Consider the following 20,167-nt stretch of genomic DNA (forward strand, 5'->3'; position numbering starts at 1 on the left):
GGAGGGGGATGCAGGTGTGGGGGAGGAGGACACGGGATGCTGTGTGGGGTGTGGGGGAGGGTGATGCAGGGTGTGGGGGAGGGGAACGTGGGGTGTGGGGGAGGGAGACCTGGGTGTAGGGGGGCGGGGTGTGGGGGAGAGAAATGCGAGGTGAGGGGCAGGGGGACAGGAGGTGTGGGGGAGGGGAATGTGGGGTGTGGGTGTGGGGGAGGAGCAGATCAAGGCATCCTCAGGCTTCTAGTTGTGTAACTTGGAGAAAAGCACCAGCTTTTTTTTTTTTTTTTTTTTTTTTTTTTTTTGAGACTGAGTCTCATTCTATTGCCCAGGCTGGACTGCAATGGCGTGATCTCAGGTCACTGGCAATCTCCCCCTCGCAGGTTCAAGTGATTCTTCTGCCTCAGCCTCCCAAGTAGCTGGGATTGCAGGCACCTGCCACCATGTCCAGCTAATTTTTGCATTTTCAGTAGAGATGGGGTTTCACCAGATTGGCCAGGCTGGTCTCAAACTCCTGACCTCAAATGATACACCCGCCTCGGGCTCTCAAAGTGCTGGGAGTACAGGCATGAGCCACTGTGCCCGGCCACCAGCTTTTATCAAAATAAGGCACTCTTTTTGTTTCTTCTGAAGTTTCCTATAGCACTGGCTGACGTCAGCAGCACTGGGCAGTGTGGAGTTAAGACTCACAGACAGATGACCTTCCACATGGTCAGGGCAAACACGTGTACGTGGCACACCTGGGGTGCAGGTTCCAAGCACTTTGCATACGTTAACAACTCACATAATTCTCTTCCCATGTGTGGAAGGAGGAGGTTCATGCATGCCACCAGCATCCCCGCATCCCAGAGGGGGATCTGAGGGATCAGGTCGAAAGTCACACCCCACTCAGGGACACAGCCAGGATTCCAATTCTTTCAGCCCAGAGCCCTCACCTTTCCCTCCCTTACAGTGGACACCTGTACAATTAAGCAATTATCAAAGCCTGCATTTAGTTGGAAAAAAAAAAAAAGACTAACATAGTTTTAATAGCATACTTTATTTTAATCTAAGAAAAATGATTAAATTCAAAGGTCAGAAATATAAAAGATTATCCAAAAAGTTTAGGATCATAACTGCTTCTTAAACAACATTGGCATGTACTTGAGCTGGTTCTGTGGCTCCAAAGGCTTGATTTTTACCTTGCACAGTTTAAATAAGTAAGAAGCCTTATGCAATGCTCCACAAGCATCCCAACCTCACAAACATCATTCTACAAGGCATGTCTCAGGGGATTGGGGGCCACGAAGATGCTTTTCCAAACAACAGTCTGAGCCGAGATAGAATCACATTGAAGTTTCCGCTCTTAGACCGTCCTCCAAACGGTTCCTCACAGACAGAGGGTGCCCTGAGCTCCGGGCCCAGGCCTGAGGGGGGCAGCTGGCTGTGCACGCAGGCCAGTTCTGTTGGTCACTGTGTGGGCATTCCACTCCTATCCTTCTCTGCCAGTGCCACCCAGATGAATTTCCCATTGGCAAGTTCTTGTACCCTTGATGCATTCAGAAAAGCAGAAAGGAACCGTGGGGACCCGCAGGCACTTCTGCCGGGCTGCCAACACCAGCCCTGGGGGCACCATGGATCCAGCTGTGCCTTCAGTAAGGAGACTGCTCATAATTGGTTCAGGTGAAGGCTTTACCTTCCGGTAGCCCTGGGGTGGACCAGGTAGGAGGATCATGTAGGGGAAAAACCAGGCAGACAAGCCTGTTAGCCAGCTCCGTCACACCGTGACTGGATTTATATTTTGGAAGGATGGGCCCCGCCTAGGCAGCCTCCCACGACGGGAACGACTCCCCGGGACTCGCTCAAGCCCCAGGGCAAAACTCAAACAGAAGCTTAAAATGGAAAAGCAAACATTCTTTGAGCCAAAGTATCACACCAAAGACAGTTTGGAAATAGTATTTCCTCCAGGGGAACTACCTGTACTTAACTGGATAGCTTTAGTGGTTGCGCGATTCATTGTACGAGCAAGATCTCTGGAAAGCAAAACAAGACAAACTAACAGAAAATCCCAAGAAACAAACCAGCCCGTGCATGTTAACTGCCTGAAGGGTCAACCGTACATCACAACCTTCCACGGAAATGTGGAGCTTCCAACATGATTCCGCAATGCTGTAAGCACAGCCGTCTGGAAGTGACTGCAGGGGTTAGGGAAGCCATAGGATTGCAACCAGAGTGCCTAGAGCTCTACTGTTAACATGTGGAAGGCGAAGAAATTAAGCCTAAATGCATTCAAATACATCTCTACCACATACAGATTTCCAAGGTCAAAGGAGGACACATACATTGTATGTGATTAATTTTCTGAAGCCAGCTCTCCATTTTCACAGATTAAAACAGTCTGTTTAAATATCTCATTTCTACAAAGTGAATTTACATTTAAAGTACAAAGTGCAAATACTATGTGTTTCTGTTTTTGTTTTCTTAATTGCTCGTTGGTGAGGGAATTTCCCACGTGTCTAGGAACTGCCTTCGCTGTGGGAGCCATTTATCCTTGTTTCCTTGGCTGAAAAGAAAAGACAAAAAAGAGACATTATATTCAGAGGTGTGTGTCACTCGTCTGAGAAGACAAAGGGGCTTCCGGGAATGAACTGAACCAAAGAGGGCTGGGCAGGTCATGTGAGGGGTAAGGATGAATGAGAAACGAGGAAGACATTTTGGACACTGGTAACTTTTTAACACTTTCCTTCCTTGACATGATAGAAATATTGGGGAAAATGTATCATTTCAAAAAAGTAACATCCACTGTAAATATTTTAAGTACTCAATACATTAAATGTTTTCCAGAATGTCTTATCACCTTGATTATACAAAAATAATTTTAATAATATAACTTATGCTTCAAATTTGATAAAGGCATAGTTGATTCTTAATTTTCCTTTTTATCTCTTTTGTTCACTATTTTACCTCTTTAAGAAGAAATCCAACTTAAAAAGTTTGCTGATTATAATGATAAACAACGGTAACTCAGCACCTTGACTTTCAATTAAAAGTAATTTAGAATGAAAAAGAAAAGTAATATACAATCTCCTAGACTCAGTTTTCCGAGAGGGCCAATTCTTACAAATGTTGATCTATTCTTCTGTTTTATTATTTAAGTAATTAAATTTTAGAGTTTAGGAGGTTTCTGAGTTGGCTTTTATTCCCCTTGATAAAGATCTGAAGAGGTGAGAAGACAAACCCATCTCCAACACTAAACTTGAGGTTTAAATTCGCTGTGCATAAAGACAACCCGTCAAAGTATTTTACCAGTCATTAAACATGACCAGGATGGCTGGAGGAGAAGGTGGACTAACATCTTAACTTATTTAATAACAGCTCTGACTACTCTGGAGTTGCAGTGGAAGCTGAAGAGATCAGGAAATAGTTCCTTTGGATTCCACCTTAGCATCACGCACCCTCCTGTGATCCCTTCTTTTGATAGTTCCTGTCTGGGTCATGCACATAGGGAAACCCTGGCTGGCCGGCACCATGTTATTCTTCGAGATGCTTCAAAGAAACATGGTGACCTTCAATGGCCACAGCCGGTAGGAGCCGCAACTGGCTTGCCCGTTAGGATCAATCCCAGTATCGTAGTTTGCAGAAATAGCCACAAAATGAAAGGCATGGAGGTCCGTGCATCCACTCAGGCACTAGAAAAGGAGGGGAAACTGCTTCCGTTTCTCTCTTTGGAAAAAAAGAGCTGAAGCAGGAGGCGTGTGCTTTGAACTGAGTTCATTCAAGATGCGTGGAGCGCACGAGTACAGTGATTGCCGTTCTCGAATGAAAACAACTCCTGGAGGTCTTGGCACTCAGGGAGGGTAATTACTTTCAGACCAGCCCTGTTTTAAAGTGTAAGTGATTTGCGGTGAGATTTAAAGTTAAAACCATAAACATTTGCTAAACAAAGGAAAACGTATCACACATCTTCCCTCATGAAATGGTTTTAAATTATATCCAAGGTGTGTTCTGGCCGCCTCCACTTAAACCCACAACAAATACAGGGGCTTGCCTCAGGAAATGTCAACCTGACATCAAACAGGTGCAGGCAAAATAAATCACAAATTGACTCGTGGTAGCAAAGAAGTGAGGATTTTGCCCTGGCTTTGAAGGAGAGAGACATGAACCCACTCATGTTTATCTTCTGGAAAATGTTCTTGACATGTGATAGGTTGTGGCTTTGGGTGCTGGAGGACACCACCATCGCATCCTTTACTTGCAAATTGAGAGGGAGAACCAGAAACACAAACACATGTTTGTGAACACACAGCAGGAGCCAAAAGTCCCTTCTGGAGCCCAACGCTTGTCTAGCTGGGACCCCAAAAAGAAACAGAAATTCACCCGTGTATGAAAGATGCCTCCTGTTCCTGCAACCTCCCTGACAAAATGCAGGAACCAAATTACAAACACTCAGACAACCGCTTGAAAAAAATTCAGCCGGGCACAGTGGCTCACACCTGTAATCCCAGGTGGACTGCTTGAGCCTATGAGTTCAAGACTAGCCTGGGCAACATGGCAAAACCCCTTCTCTTAAAACAAAACAAAACAAAACAACCAAAGAAGGGAACTCAGAAATTTTTCTTAATAATTGAAAGTTCAAATAATAAACTTTTTCAGTCAACAAGTTGGTGATTTTGGATAGAATTCCGTAAGACTGCTCTAGTCCCCACAGGGTATAGACAGTAAGCTTGCCTCCCTTGAATTATTTCTTTTCTTGGAAGGTACTGGCCATTGCAAATCTACATAACTCTGAATTGTTATTGTTTATAATTTAAAAAGGAAATGGTTAAGAGCAAAATATAAACATACTTACCTGTCTATTAGATGTACTTTCAGCATTACCTCTGGGGGCTAGCAGGAAAAAAATATATATTATTAAAAATCAGAGACTCATTATTTAATGAAAGGTTCAACATAATTTCAGGAAAGAGTCCACATCACTTTAGGAAGGTGTTATCAATTGGCAAACTCATTTACATGAAAAAAAAATACATACAGTCATTCCTTAGCATCCAGAAGGGATTGGCTCCAGGAGCCCCACAAACCCAAATCCTGCAATTCTCAAGTTTCTTATATAGTATGGTGTAATATTTTAATATAATATAAACACATCCTCCTATGTACTTTAAAGAATCTATAGACTACTTATAATGCTTAGTGCAATGTTAACGCTGTGTAAATAGTTGCTATATACTACATTGTTTTTTATTTGTATCTTTTTTGTTCTCTGAGAATTTTTGATGCAAGTTTGCTTGAATCCACAGAAGAGCTAACTATACATGCATTGAACATAAATTATGAGTAGTGGATTATGAAAGTTACTATGTAAGTACTTTCTAACAATACAGATTCTCTAGTCCAGCCTTAGAAGAATGTTTTACTTTACCCCAAACTCTAAGGTAAATCCACCTTCTCTGGATAACTGAATTCTAGATGTTTCTCAACCTTTGCCCAGAAGGAGCGGGTTCACGTCCCTGGGGTGCCGGGAGCGAAGCCATCGGCAATGCCCCAACTAGGACTCTTTGAAGTCTTTTGCTTCTATATTAAAACCCGGAGAAATGAAAGTGTTTGGCTCAAAATAGTTTTTTCCAAAGCTTCGAGTAGAGTCAAAGCCGGAGGGAGCTGTGCTGTCTCCTGGCTTCACGGCCCCTGCACAGCGGAGCTTCCCTGGAAAGTCTCCTTCCTGCTCTAAGCTCAGCTTCCACACCTGCGTCTCCATGGAAACCTCTGGGACGCCCCCCAGGGGCTTCAGCATCCTCATCCCTTTCCCACTTTCACCCACTCACTAGTGGGCTCAGTTGGTCTCAGGGTTTTAAATACTCTATTTCCTGACAGCTCCAAGGATACAAATTGCTGTCATCTTCAGCATGGACCTCTTTCCTCAGTCCAGATTATCAGATTCAACTTCATTACCTCCATGTGGATTTTCATTCAATAGGCAGCTCAAAAGAAACAGGACCCAGCCGGACTCATTATCTTCCCTTGCAAACCTACTTTCTGACATATTCCATTCTCAGGACACAGTGACCCCATTCTTGAGCTGCTCAGGGCAAACTTTCGGAGTCATGATCATGCCTCTCTTCTCCTACCTTTCTCATTTCATCTGGGAGCAAATCCCGACCCTTGGTTCTCCTCTGCTCCTCCAGTCTCCAGTCAATCTCACCTTGCAGGGCCTCCTCCCTGTCCCCATCTAACATTCCAGCCCTCCTGACCCTCCCTTTTGCCTCCTCCACAAGTAACCCCTATCGTGCTGTGGGGTTTCCTATTTATCTGATGACTCGCTTCCATACCAAAGTGTAATCCCAAAAGAGACACACATTTCTGTGTGTTTACTGTTATTCTGTCAATGTCTAGAGCAGAAAGCACTTGGTCAATAGTCTTCAAATGAATCAACAGATGAGGGAAGCATCCTTCTTTCCATATTCCTTGATTAACTGTTGATTTCCATCCACTTAATAAAAAACATGGAGTAAAGAGCAAAATTGTTCTATTTTCAAACTCTCTCCCCTTTGCCATAACGCAAGTAGAAACACAGTGTGAAAAGGTGCAAAACAAGCATATTAGGTAAATTGCAAAAACATTAAGCAGTGGCTAAATCTGTGATTTTTTTAAATAGCTGGTTTTAATGGTCTAAGTGCCCAAATGAATATTGCTGCTCATCTACTTGTCTTGACTGAAATGATTACTTTACAGGAAAAAAACAGGCCTTTCAGCCAACGGTTCAAATTTAAATACTATTAGAGTGATACTTTGAATCTATTCTGAGCCAATTTGGCTATTCACCAATTGCCAGTTTTTTGTTGGATTGTTTGCTGATTAACAGAATTCTCCCTTGGAGTTAGAAGTACCTGTAAAGTTATAAAAGGAAGTAGCTGTAGATTAAAGTTATAAAAAAGGAGTTTTATAACTTTATAAGTTTTATAACTGGGCTATGCTGGAGGCAGGGTGTGCTCTGCCCTGTCCACCCATCTTTCCAACGGTCTCACTCAGAGAAGCAGCCAGAGGCTCCTGGGCTATGCTGGAGGCATATAAAAATCCTGGGATATGCTGGAGGTTAATTTGAAAAAGTTAATATTCTTTTTTTTTTTTTTTTTTTTGCCGGGGAGGATGGGGTCTTACTCTGCCACCCAGACTGGAGTGCAATGGCGCGATCTCGGTTCACTGCAACCTCCGACTCTCAGCTTCAAGCAATTCTCCTGCCTCAGCCTCCCGAATAGCTGGGATTACAGGCTCGCACCACCACGCCTAATTAATTATTGTATTTTTACTTGAGACAGGGTTTCACCATGTTGGCCAGAATCATCTCGAACTCCTGACCTCACGGCCTCGGCCTCCCAAAGTGCGGGGATTACAGGTGTGAGCCACTGCGCCTGGCTGATTTCTCATATTTTTTAGAATAAAATGTGCACTGTTCAGTAGTGAGCAAACATACAAGAAACAAAAAAATTTAGTAGCACTGTGGTTAGAATGTTCTCGCTAATTTCTTCCTGGATCTTAAGGTTTTTCTGACTTTTTGCTACTACAAACTATACAGGGTAGAAAACATATGACTGATAATTTTTTTAAGTCAGAAAGAAGAAAAATTCCGTAAGGAAAATGAAAGGGCTGCAAAATCAGCTAAATATGTATCCGAGACCACAATGTTCATTTTTGAACATGACCAAATTGCCTCTTTTGCCAAATTGCAGTTTATTTTTCTAGGAGCGATCATATGCTTTCTTCTTGATTACTAAGAAGACAGTAACACTGAGACATATCAGATTATTCAGAGGGATCTAAAGAAGATAACTCAAACTTCTGCAGTAACTTAAACTTTTCACCTAAGATGATGACATCAGAAGAGATCACGTTGTGCTCCACCATCCATCCATTCTTCCTCGCCAGGGTCTAAGCACTCCAGCCCATCCATGCCCCTTCCCTGCCCCACACTGTGGCTTGAGCCTTTGGAAGGTGGGAGTCTGAAAGGTTCCATCTCTGAGCATCCACCTCCCCTGTGGCTGTGCGAGTGGCTCAGCCTCTCATGCTTCTCTGCCACATCTCCCCAAGACCTGTGCTGACCTGTGCTGAACCTGCATTCCCACCCAGGGCAGCATGGTGGCAACCCACAGCCTTTATGCTACGTAAACCAGAAGGAAACGCTTGGGTCCTAAGCCACTGCAATTCTGTAGTCACTTGCGTGAAGCATGATCCATGGAAGGCCATGACTCATAAAGGTCACCTTCATTTCAGTCTATCAATATATGCAAGGAAAAAACATTTCCTCCCAGGGCTTTCTCCCAGAGCTACTGAGAACTCCATGTATCCTTCAGCACCAGGTCCTTAGCAGAGAGCAATGTGGACCAGTCCTAGAAGGAACTGACAACCTTTCCAAATCAGGATATGCGGCTCACAACAGTTGTCTGTATGCTGCTGCCACCTTCCAAAGAGATTGTCTAGGAGATTTAGCTTGCTCATGAGGGACTTATATCCTTCTATCAGAACCCAATCCATGGGCCAGTTCCTTGGAGAGTGGGTGTATTAACCATGACTTTCACTTCCTTTATCTAATGCTTTGACATCTGAACCTTGCTTATGCTGAAGAGGCTGCCCTCTGAGTTAGCCCATCCCCAGAGACAGTGAGGAGCAGCCTTTCCTATTCAGGCCGACCTACAACCTCCACTCTCACCCAGCCAACAACTTCCACCCTCATTCAGACAACAACCTCCACCCTCACCCAGCCTATAATCTACAACCTCACGAACCCTATAACACCCACCCTCACTCAACCTACAATCTTTACCCTCACTCAACCTACAACCTCCACCCTCACCCAGCCAACAACCTCTATCCTCACCCAACCTACAACCTCCACCCTCACGTAACCTACAACCTCCACCCTCACCCAGACAACAACCAACACCCTCATCCAGCCTACAACCTCCACCCTCATTCAGGCTATAACCTCTGCCCTCACCCAGCCTACAACCTCCACCTTCACTGACCATACAACCTCCACCTCATCCATACTATAACCTCCACCCTCACCCAACCTACAACCTTCACCCTCACCCAACCTACAACCTCCACCCTCACCCATATTATAACCTCCAACCTCAATCAGCAAACAAGATTCACCCTCACCTAACCTACAACCTGCACCCTCACTCAACCTACAACCTCCAGCCTCATCTAAGCTACAACCTTTACCCTCACCCAGTCTACAATCTCCACCCTCACTCACCACACAATCTCTACCTTCATCCATATTATAACCTGCGCCCTCAACCAGCAAACAACCTTCATCCTCACCCAACCTCCAACCTCACCCAACCTACAACTTCTACCCCTACCCAACCTACAACCTCTACCCTCACCCATACTACAACCTCCACCCTCAACCAGCCAATAACCTCCACCCTCACCCAACCTACAACCTCCACCCTTACCCAACCTACAACCTCCTCCCTCACCCACCCTATAACCTCCACCCTCACCAAACCTACAACTTCTACCTTCACCCACCCTATAACCTCTACCCTCACCCAGCCTACAATCTCTACCCTCACCCAGCCTACAACCAACACCCTCACCCAGCCTACAACCTCCATCCTCACCCAGCCTATAACCTGGCCACCTCATTTACAGGCAAGCCTGCCTGGGAAATCATGATAAGAGCTCAGGCCCAGTCTCTCACTTCCTCTGTCTCTTGGCTGACCCTGGTGCCTCCCATGTGGCCTCCCACAGCACAGCATGGCCTCCTATCCTTTGGATTTGTGAGTAACAAATTATCTTTTAATTGTCTCCTGATCTGTTTGCCAAATGACACCTCAAATTTCCTATCAATATACTATGTTTTAAAATAGTAGGACACATAGATGAATGCCAGACATTTGCCCTAACAGACCTTGATCCAGCCCAGAACGCCAATGCTAGTGTTTACACACCACACACCTTACATACACACCACGCACACACACCCTGCACACTGCACACCACACACACAAACCATCCCCTAAACACAACAGATACACACACACCACACACACATACCCCCCCACACACACAGTCTGAGCTGTGTCTTGCAGGTGGTGCAGGATGCAGGGAGCTATGGGTTCCTCTGGAAGGGTGGCATAGGAGCAGGACCTCCAGGAAACCATCTTCTTAACTGCTGTGGATCTATCCTGAAATCATTTGATCCCAAAATTTTCAAAATTCTGTCACCATAATCACAGCTCTGGGCCCAATTATTCTACATGAAAGCCCACCAATTGCTGGAACTCACCCACCCTCCTCACAAACTGGAACTCGCCCACCCCCCTCGCAAACCGGAATTCATCCACTCCCCTCACAAACTGGAACTCACTCACCCCTCACAAACCAGAACTCACCCACCCCCTTGCAAAGAGTCTACATTTACTTCTTGTTAACTGAAGAAATTAGTAGACAGGAATCTGCCCCAGCAAGGGCCATGGACCACATGACCCTGTAGCACCAGGCTGAGGAGGGCAGAGGCCATGCAAGGCTTAAGTTTTGGGTGCTACTCAAGCCACTTGACAACGGTTAACAGGAAGGAGTCCTTGCAAAGGAAAGACCAGCCTGCACCATACAGGAATGGAAGAAGATTAAAAGGTCAAAAATAGATCTACACTTGGCTCTGTCCATCCTTAATTTTCTCACTATAACCATAAAAATTAGCCTTCTATAGAAATGCAGAGACTGGCTTCCATAATGGAGGAGGAGCTACACAGGAAACCCCCAGGTGCCACAAGGTGTCACTCATCACGTGCAGATGGGGCAACAGCAGAATGTGAGCAGCTCCCTTCGTGAATCGCTGAGTGGGTGTTCATCTTCCCTATGTGGAATCATCAGGGGTGAGGGACACCATGGTTCCCTGGCTCCAGCTGCTAATCTGGCAGCCACCTGCTCTCCATCTCCCCATCAGTCCCCCAGGCCTCCCATGTGGACCCTGCTGGTAGGTTTTAAGTCTCAAAGAGCAATACACCATTTGTCTTTTGGGATCCTGAGCAGGGACCAAACTAAGAGAAAAAAGTGAAGAAAGCAGCTTGTTATGGTCTGAAGCGTGTGCCCAAAGTTCATGTGCTGGAAAGTCAATCCCTAACGCAGAGGCATTGGGAGGTTTAAGAGGTCTGCATTATGAGGACTCCGCCCTCATGAACAGGTGAATGCCATTATCTTGGGAGTGACCTCCTAGGAAAGAATGTGTTTGGCCCCCCTTGCTTTCTCTCTCTTTCTCATCCTCTCTTTGCCCTTCCATTTGGGGATGACACAGCACAAAGGCCCTCACCAGATGCTGATTCCACAATCTTGCACTGCCCAGCCTCTAGATCCATGAGCTAATACATTTGTGTTCGTAGGTTACCCCATCCATGGTGTTCTGTTATAGCAGCATAAAGTGGACTAAGACACAGTCCCAGTCCAAGAAGCCAAAAGCAGTATCGGGTAGCAGTAAGAGAGAAGTGCCCAGGAAACCCAATGGGCAGGTGCTGGACACAGAGAAAGGGAAAAGCAAGGACAAAATCACACATGGGCAACTGTTGAGAATGGGCATTCTTGGTTATCCATCCAAATGCCTGCAGGGTTGCAGGTGTACCCCAGTGTGGGTGAAGGAGCCCTAACAGGAAGTGCAGCCCAGCACAGTGGGCGATTTCCAACAGCACTGCCCTTGCTACATGCAGCACTGCTGAGGAAGACTCAGATCAAAGTGCTGATGACTGCAGTGCCTGTGTGTCCTTGTCTGCAAGTGTCAGGGTTGGCAGCATCTGTCTGTGACCTCATCCCCCAGAGGATAGCTGTGAAAATGAAATGAGGTCTTGAGCCATGAAGTGGGATTGGATATTGGATCATGAGCCTTGCCAGACTGTGGCAGCACATTTAGTGCCCTTCTTCCCACAGTGGTAAGTGGGCATTTGTTGCCTTCCTGCATCAGAGTTGATCAGCCCAGAATGATTTCTTTTCTTTTTTGTCTTGTTAGAGGCGAACTCCTCCCTCACTTGCCAAAGAGTCCTTGATGGAGACAGAACATTGAACATAACTGAGGATTCTCTCTGACCTCATTGGATGACTGGGCCAGCACAGAGGGCAGCCTCCTGCACACAGAGCGAAGGGAGGCGACCATAGGTACGGCCATCCACTCTCCTGTGAATACATCGTCAGGGCAGCAGGACGTGCATTAACCACAAAGACCCTACACAGAAAGCTTCAAAATAAAGCTTAATTTTTCAGAGCTGACTTTTCACAGAGAAGTTAGTGGGAAGTGCTTCACCATGACACAGATCTAGGCTGTCCCTAATTTGGTTGAATAGCACTGAGTGACTGTCGTGACAAGCACTAGGATGCCAAGAAGAGGAGGCAGACGATAGTCACTGCCTCCTCCAGGAACCCTCGGTCCAGGTCAGATCAAAGGGCCCCTGTCTCACAGCTGAGCTTCAAACACAGGAGGGTTTTTTTTTTTCTCTCTCTCTTTTTAACACGGAGTCTCACTCTGTCACCCAGGCTGGAATGCAGTGGCATGATCTCAGCTCACTGCAACCTCTGCCTCCCAGATTTAAGCAACTGTGCCTCAGACTCTGCAGTAGCTGGGATTACAGGTATGAGCCACTATGCCTAGCTAAATTTTATATTTTTAGTAGAGATGGGGTTTCACTATGCTGGCAGGCTTGTTTTGAACTCCTGACCTCAGGTGATCCACCCACCTCAGCCTCCCAAAGTGCTGGGATTACAGGTGTGATCCACCACACCTTGCCAGGAGGATTTTAAAGACCATGGTGAATCAGCCCTCCACAACACAGTCTCAAGTTTGTTTTCTCTTCCACATTTGTTACCAAAGTTGACAACAAATAAAAGAGTCATAAACGACAGGAATTTGAGAGGTCTCTGCTAGCCCTACTCAGCAAGTATTATACAAATCAGGAAACAGAGATCCCCAAGGACAGTGAGATCTAATGCACATGTGGAATGAGATCCAGCACACACGTGCAGTGGAATCCAGTACACGTGTACAGCAGGATCTAGCACATACATATGGGGATCTACACACACATGCAAGGGATTGAGCACATATGTGCAGTGGAATCTAGCACAAGTGGGCAGGGAGATCCAGCACACACATGAAGGGGAATCTGGCACACATGCAGTGGGATTTAGCACACACACGTGCAGGGGATCCAGGACACATGTGCAAGGGATCTAGCACACATGCAGGGGATCTAGCACACACATGTGCAGGGGGATCTAGCACACGTGAGGCGATCAAGCACAGATGTGCAGGGGGATCTAGCACACATGTGCAGGGGATCCAGGACACACATGTGCAGGGGTATCTAGTACACATGTGCAGGGGATCCGGGACACACATGTGCAAGGGATCTAGCACACACGCAGGGGATCTGACACACATGTGCAGGAGTATCTAGCACACATGTGAAGGGGGATCTGGCACACATGTTCAGGGGGATCTAGCACACATATGAAGTGGGATCCAGCACACACATGCAGGAGTATCTAGCACACATGTGCAGTGGAATCTAAGGCATGCGTGCCTCTCACAGTGCTGTCTCTGAGCTGAAAAGTCAGACCTGGGTTTTCCTGGCTTGCCTCCTGAGAACACTTGGGCTCTGGCCATCATAGGATTCTCTTGCTTCCTGTCACGGTTGGTTGGGTAGGCCAGGCCCACAAAAAAAAAGTATTTTCAATTGGTAAAACTGCTGTAAGCATTGGAATGACTGGTCTGGGCCTCAGCAATGATTTTACGCCTCGTGAACTGGCCTGAACATTTGGTTGGAGTTCAGGTACAGGGTTGGTGAGTTATTCCAATGGTTCCCAGGCTTGCACCTCAAATACCAGAAGACAATCCATTCTGGGGGAAACCAACCATGGTGAACAGTGAAAAGGCTCATTGCAAAGCAACACGGAGTTCGTGCCCTTTGAGCCTGGGCTCTCCTGGGCAAGTGGCATGACATGAGTCATCCATTACCGTTATTATTCCTGCAAACAGATGACCTACAATTAAACAGCATATTTGATTTTTTTGCACCCCCAGGCCATAAACACCATCTGTAATTGTGTTTGTGAGAAGTGACCTCCCAGGCCTCAAGGCCTGACCACGGCCCAGGGTGGGGGGTGGGAAGGCTCTTACTGTGGCGCTTCTTGGTGTCTGCTTTGCCGTCCTCTTTAGCCACGCCCAGGCAGCCCATCAGTTCTTGTACCGAGATGGATCTGTCATTCTTCACATCACAGTATTCAACAAACTTCTTCACGCATTTTTTGGGCTTTGATTTTTTGCGAAGGAACCTCTTGAAGGGTTTGATTTCCTTTTTGCCGATGTCTCCACTGGAGTTTTTGTCGAGGAGTTTGAAGTACCAGTGCACCACGCGCTCCTCTAGAGTGTGGCTGGGGTCGGGTTCCGAGAGCCTGGCAGGAACACAGACGCCGTCAGGACGTTTAAACCCCTCAGCTGCCCCTTTCTCGCCACTGTCCTTCCATCAAACCCACAACCCCTGCTTGTAGTTCTCATGGTCCTGGTGTCTAAGCCTGCAGCACTGGTAATCAGATATAACAATTTCAAGAAATAATTTAGAAGAACACTTTTAGCAAAGATTTTTCAGGTTGGATTCAAAATTGCAAATGATGCCGTGAATTTGTGCCCAGCAAAGATGCACTTGGCCTGTTCCTGAAGGACAAAAGCCCCCTTATCCTGGTTTCTGTGTGCACAGGACTGGCAAGTCAGCACATGCAGCTATCCCCACCCGATACACCAGAACGCTGAGCTTTTCTAGCCCTGTAACTTTAATTCTTTTACACATCCTTTATGTCATAGGTATACCGGATGATGCAAATCAAAAACATTTTAAGTTGGAACTAGATAGCTTTCCTTGGATTACGATAGATTCAATATTTTATGGCATAAATAAGTAAAACTCTTCTAGAAGGTCTGGATGTGAGTCAGATCTTTAAAAGTGCACCAAATGGCAGAAATGCACCTTCTCTTTGAGATGGAGGGTGTGTGTGTGTGTGTGTGTGTTTGCATGGGCAGGCCCTCCTGGAGGTGCTGGCCTCTGGATTCTGCCTGTTGGGATGAGCTGCGCATTTCCAGGTATGAGAACACCATGAACTCCAACACCACTGCCAATTTCTCAAACTTTCAAAGGAGTTTTTCAGATAGCAATCCATTTACTGCCTTCACTTTTAGTTTGCATTTAGTTTAGTTTGCAATTAGTTTAGTTAGCAATTCATTTACTGCCTTTGTTTTTAGTTTGCAGTTTAGTTTACAAAAACAATCTTTCCAAGAATAGAAGATGTAAAGTTGAAATTTACACAAAGTTTGACTCTATTAAATTTCTTTTCTTTCTTTCTTTTTTTTTTTTTTTGAGACGGAGTTTTGCTCTTGTTGCCCTGGCTGAAGTGCAATGGTGTGGTCTTGGCTTACTGCAACCTCTGCCTCCCAGGTTCAAGTGATTCTCCTACCTCAGTGTCCCGAGTAGCTGGGATTACAGGTGCCTGCCACCATGCTGGGCTAAGTTTTGTGTTTTTAGTATAGATGGGTTTTCACCATGTTGGCCAGGCTGGTCTCAAACTCCTGACCTCAGGTGATCCGCCCACCTTGGCCTGCCAAAGTGCTTGGAGTCCAGGCGTGAGCCCCCGTGCCCGGCCTGCTTCATTACATTTAATTTCCTACACATTCATGACATTTTCTGTTAGCATTGCCTTTTTATTTCCTTAAGTCTTCTTTAGCAGAGAGACAGCGAGAGGAGAGGCTTTTAGTTCAGGAGACCAAAAAATTCATCTAAAGTGGCTGAGATCATCAAGGGTTTGGGTGTTGGGGCTCTGGGGAGAAAGGCCAACACTCTAAAGAAAGAAAAAAGTGAAAATCTCCATTAAAAATTTATTTGAAAGAAACAGATAAACTATTGCTAGTTCAGGGGGAATATCCGATGCTTGAGATGCCATCGCAGTAAAACCCTGGGGTTCTCCACTCTCCCGAGGCTGATCTACAGAGGGTGGAAAAGAGGTGTGACGGGAAATTCACTGAAGTCCACTGCACTGTGCTCCAGGCCTCAGGTCCAGGAGTGCAGGAATGTCTACAACGTACTCAGGGAACATTTCCAGGCTTCCAAAAATCCTATTTTGAGCAGTGTGAATGTCTTTGACACAACCGAATCATACGCCTGAAAGTAGTTAGGATGGCAAATGTATGTGCTGTACATTTTACTGCAATAAACATAATCACACTTTGAGAACTTCAAATTAAACATTGACATTCAAAGTATTTAAAATCCAACGGATAACTCTAAAGTGCAATTTCAAAGCACAGAGCCCTCGGCAGGAGGTGCTCCCCCTGCCCGAGGTGCTCCCCCTGCCCTACTCCCCATCAATAGGGCCCATGGAGGCCCAGGAGTCAGGGCTCAGGGCCACGGACCCCAAGGGAGGGCCTTCAGTGATTTAGTCATGCTACAAGAAAAACCTGCTAAGCAACTTCCTGTGTTTGCAGAAGGCTCCTTTTTAAGGCCCTACTGTGTCCAAATAAGCTGAGAAGGTCGCCAATATGTAATGTTCAGACTTTCCAGATTCCCCGGAATTCTGGGACCCCACCAACTCATTGTCCCACAGCGAACACAGCGTACCTGCCTGACGAGGAGGAGGGGTCGGAGACAGCGTGGACCATGTCAGTGGACAGCGCGTCCAGAATACTGGTCAGAAACTCATGCTTTTTGGCACCCGGGCAACCTGAAAAACATGTGTATGTTTTCACAGTTAATTCATAAAGCACAACAGATTTTCCTCTAAAATACAGGGAAATGTTGTTTTAGTGTTTGGAAATAAGTATTTTGGGCTACCTTAATCTTAATGAGCTAGTTTAAACACAAACACATTGTGCTATGTCTATTGATTTTGAGCCATAGTTATTATTAATTCCTGTATTGTTTGAATTATTACGTGCGACTAAAATTCACAGGCATTAGTGTCTCACTGATCTTCAGAACTGCACTCAGAGGTGGGCGGTGTCACTCACCCAGCAAGCGTGACAGCAGAGGCACTGGGTGCTTAGGGACACGGGACATACGGAGTACACGCTGGGAGCACATGAGGCTGACCATCCAAGCAAACATGGCCAGGGCCTGTGATTCACCGCCACCCCCACCCGTCCAGAGCCACCTCGCTTCTCAGAGCAGAAGGAGGCAGTAGGGCAAAGAGCAGGAGGTCCGCAACGCCCGTCTCCTGGGGACTTGTCCACACCATGGCATCGGCGCAAACAGTCAGCATCGGTGCAAACAGTCTGCATCCGCAACACCCGTCTCCTGGGGACTTGTCCACACCGTGGCATCTGTGCGAACAGTGAGCATCTGCAATGCCAGTCTCCTGGGGACTTGTCCACACCACAGCATCTGCACGAACAGTCTGCATCCACAACGCCTGTCTCCTGGAGACTTTTTCACACCATGGCCTCAGCGTGAAGAGTCAGCATCTGCAAGACCTGTCTCCTGGGACTTGTCCACACCACGGCATCGGCGCGAACAGTCAGCAGCAGGGTTTAGTGCTCATAGCTTTGGAGCCCAGAGCTGACTGTGTATGGATTCTGGGATCAGGGAATAATTCAGGCACCCAACATTCTGCAGCGTGCCTTTCCCCTCCATCCTTCCCTCAACACCACTCTCCTCTCACACTGGTTAGGCATTCCCTGAGCTCCATGCCTGAGACACTTGCCCCACCCCAAATTCAAGATAACGTTCGAAAGAAGCCGTCCACTTTCTCTGGGGTCTTTTCTCCTGAAACTGCTCCCAGTGGTACTGCCCCAGTCACAGCTGGACACAGGCAGCATCCCGTGTCCTTAGGCCCAGGGCGGCATGGACAACGTGGGTCTCCTCGCTCTGGATGCCCTTTCGGCATAGAGAAGCCACTCAGCCGCCCACTACATGCTTGCTGGATCAATAAGCAAATGCAAGAGGTAGAAGCCCCACTCTCGTTTCCCCGATGAGAATGGCAGGTTTAAGAGCTTCACAAGCAGGGAGCAGGGAGCAAAATCTGCCAATTCCAACTGGGTCTATCTGTGTGTAAATAGCCATGGGAGAGGTGACAAACGGAGCTCGTCACCATTTACATTTTGTTAAGTTTTTCTAAAGAAAGCCCTTCCAGAATTCAGTAGAAAGAAGAGAAAGATACTGAGGGGGAAATAGAAGCCAGAAGCCAGGCACCAGCCCTGGAAGGATGGTCCCCACTGTGCCACGCCGTGCACTGAGACTCCCTGCCAGGGGCGGCTGCCCCCTCCCACCCCGGGGCTCTGCTGGGGCTGTGGCTGCCCCACGGTGACTTCTGAGCCTGGAGAGTACCTCAGGCATTAGAACTTCTGCTCCGACCGTCCTCACCACAGCAGGAAGGGAGTTTACACCACACACCTTCTGTCCAATTTAGATTCCGTTTTTTACTAAGAAAAGTTTTAGACGGCCCCTCCAAAGAAAGTCTCAGGAGCCCACTCAGTAAATAGAAGATGTGGAGAGCTGCAGAGCCCACGCAGGAAGCCGAGTGGGATTGAGGACAGCCCCTCCCCTGCCTTCCCCATGGCCCTCGGAGGAAGAATTGTCTGAGATGAGAAAGGCTCTCTTGGGACTCCTCAGGGGACAGGACAGGCTGAGGGTGCTGTGGGGAAAGGCAGTGCCACACGTGCTTCTCAGGCCCCTGGGTCAAGGGCACATTGGCGTGGGCCACCCCTGGGTCAAGGGCACATTGGCGTGGACCACGTGGCCGTGGTGTGGACAGCAGCCAAGTCATTCGGAGACCAGCATGTTTATGCAGTTAGGGACACCCTGGTTTTCCTACGTTTCTTTTTGACACTGGAGTTTTGTGTGATTGCTATTGAAGCGCACGTGAGCTGCCAACAGCAGGACTCCAGTCATGCTGGCTTCTACTTCATTCAACACACATGTCAGAAAACAAATGTGCAGCCTTCACCGGGGAGTTCTGAGAGTGAAAAAAGGTCTGCCTTAGTCCCTTTGCACACAACTGAAAAAGGAGATCAAAATCTATAGAAAAAAGCCTCCCGGCCACAGGGCAAATGCTACTTTCCAAGAAAGAAGTAACAATCTTATCAAACCCCTCAGAAAGGCAGAGGACCTGAGGCTGCAGAAGCTGCTGGCCGTGGTGCTCCCAAAGCTGCCCAGCCCGCCCAACCTCGACTCCCTGGGATGGGCCTCCTGGTCTACAGAAAGCTGACCTCCCCGGCTGCAGGACTAACCAGGAAAGGAAATGAGAAAAACAACCTGGAGGGCTGAAAACACCTCCAGGGCACAGGCTCAGGAACACACAGGCAGAAGCCCTGCCAGGCCAGCTGTCCAGGAGAACTTGTCCAGGGTGAGGAGGCAGGCACCGGGGCAGGTGAGGCTGGGACCCACGGGACCTCAGGCACCTGCCTGCCGGGGCTGCTCTCTATGAATTCCCAGTCCTCCACCGGCCTCCAGAGATTCTGAGAGTAATATGGAGTTGACGGAGAAGAATATTATTGTCTGGGAGAAAAGGCATTTTAGATAATCCTCAGTACTGAACAGCTTTAAGAAAGAATTATGCTTATATTTGGTGTGGTAATAGGGATATACCCAAGGGGATTTTTCTAGCTGTTAATTTAATCATATTCCCCCAAATGAGATAAAGCAACACACTATTTCAAATGAGAAAATAATAGATGTTCATCACGAAACATGACTAACATAATGTAAAAGCTGCAGGACTCTTTAATGCCGAAAGAAAAACTGAACATGAAAAGTATCATGTACTTCTAAAACAAGAAATAGTAAATCAGTCCTGCTCAGTCCTGGCTGCTTCTCCCATGTCACAGTCACCCCAGGACCTGGAATAATGCTTGTTACTGCTCAGGGAGGACTGTACTTCAAAACTATTTCTGAAGGAAAAAAGATGAATAAAAATGAAAGAGTACAAGCAATCAGAAGGAAAAAACTAACTTTCATTATGTTAAAGTGAATGTTCACTGCATGAGAAATCACAGAAGTACCATGAAGTGAAAATTTCATCACCCTGAAATGTCCCAGATCTAGCAAATTCATGAGAGGAGGAACGAGGCTTGAGGTAAAAGACAAACGACCCCAGAACAGCTGGGTTTTCCCCACTGCTGCCCACAGGGAGCTATTCCACTTCTCCCATGACAGCTGTGTCT

General features: G+C 46.8%; 1 protein-coding gene across 2 annotated transcripts in view; it reads right to left on the minus strand.

The window, feature by feature from the left end:
- Positions 1-1,969: 1,969 nt before the first annotated feature.
- LOC111527890 (SPARC-related modular calcium-binding protein 2) overlaps positions 1,970-20,167 on the minus strand; it is a 64,532-nt gene continuing 46,334 nt past the window's right edge. For both annotated transcript variants that reach the window (XM_026449563.1, XM_026449564.1), the window contains 4 exons: positions 16,629-16,731; positions 14,144-14,418; positions 4,823-4,860; positions 1,970-2,536 (listed from right to left, as the gene is read on the minus strand). In XM_026449563.1, coding sequence (XP_026305348.1) covers positions 2,519-2,536; positions 4,823-4,860; positions 14,144-14,418; positions 16,629-16,669 — 372 coding nt within the window. In that variant the 5' untranslated portion in view covers positions 16,670-16,731 and the 3' untranslated portion in view covers positions 1,970-2,518. The remainder of the gene's footprint in view (positions 2,537-4,822; positions 4,861-14,143; positions 14,419-16,628; positions 16,732-20,167) is intronic.

Source organism: Piliocolobus tephrosceles, unplaced genomic scaffold (assembly GCF_002776525.5).
Source record: "Piliocolobus tephrosceles isolate RC106 unplaced genomic scaffold, ASM277652v3 unscaffolded_1254, whole genome shotgun sequence".
NCBI lineage: Eukaryota > Metazoa > Chordata > Mammalia > Primates > Cercopithecidae > Piliocolobus > Piliocolobus tephrosceles.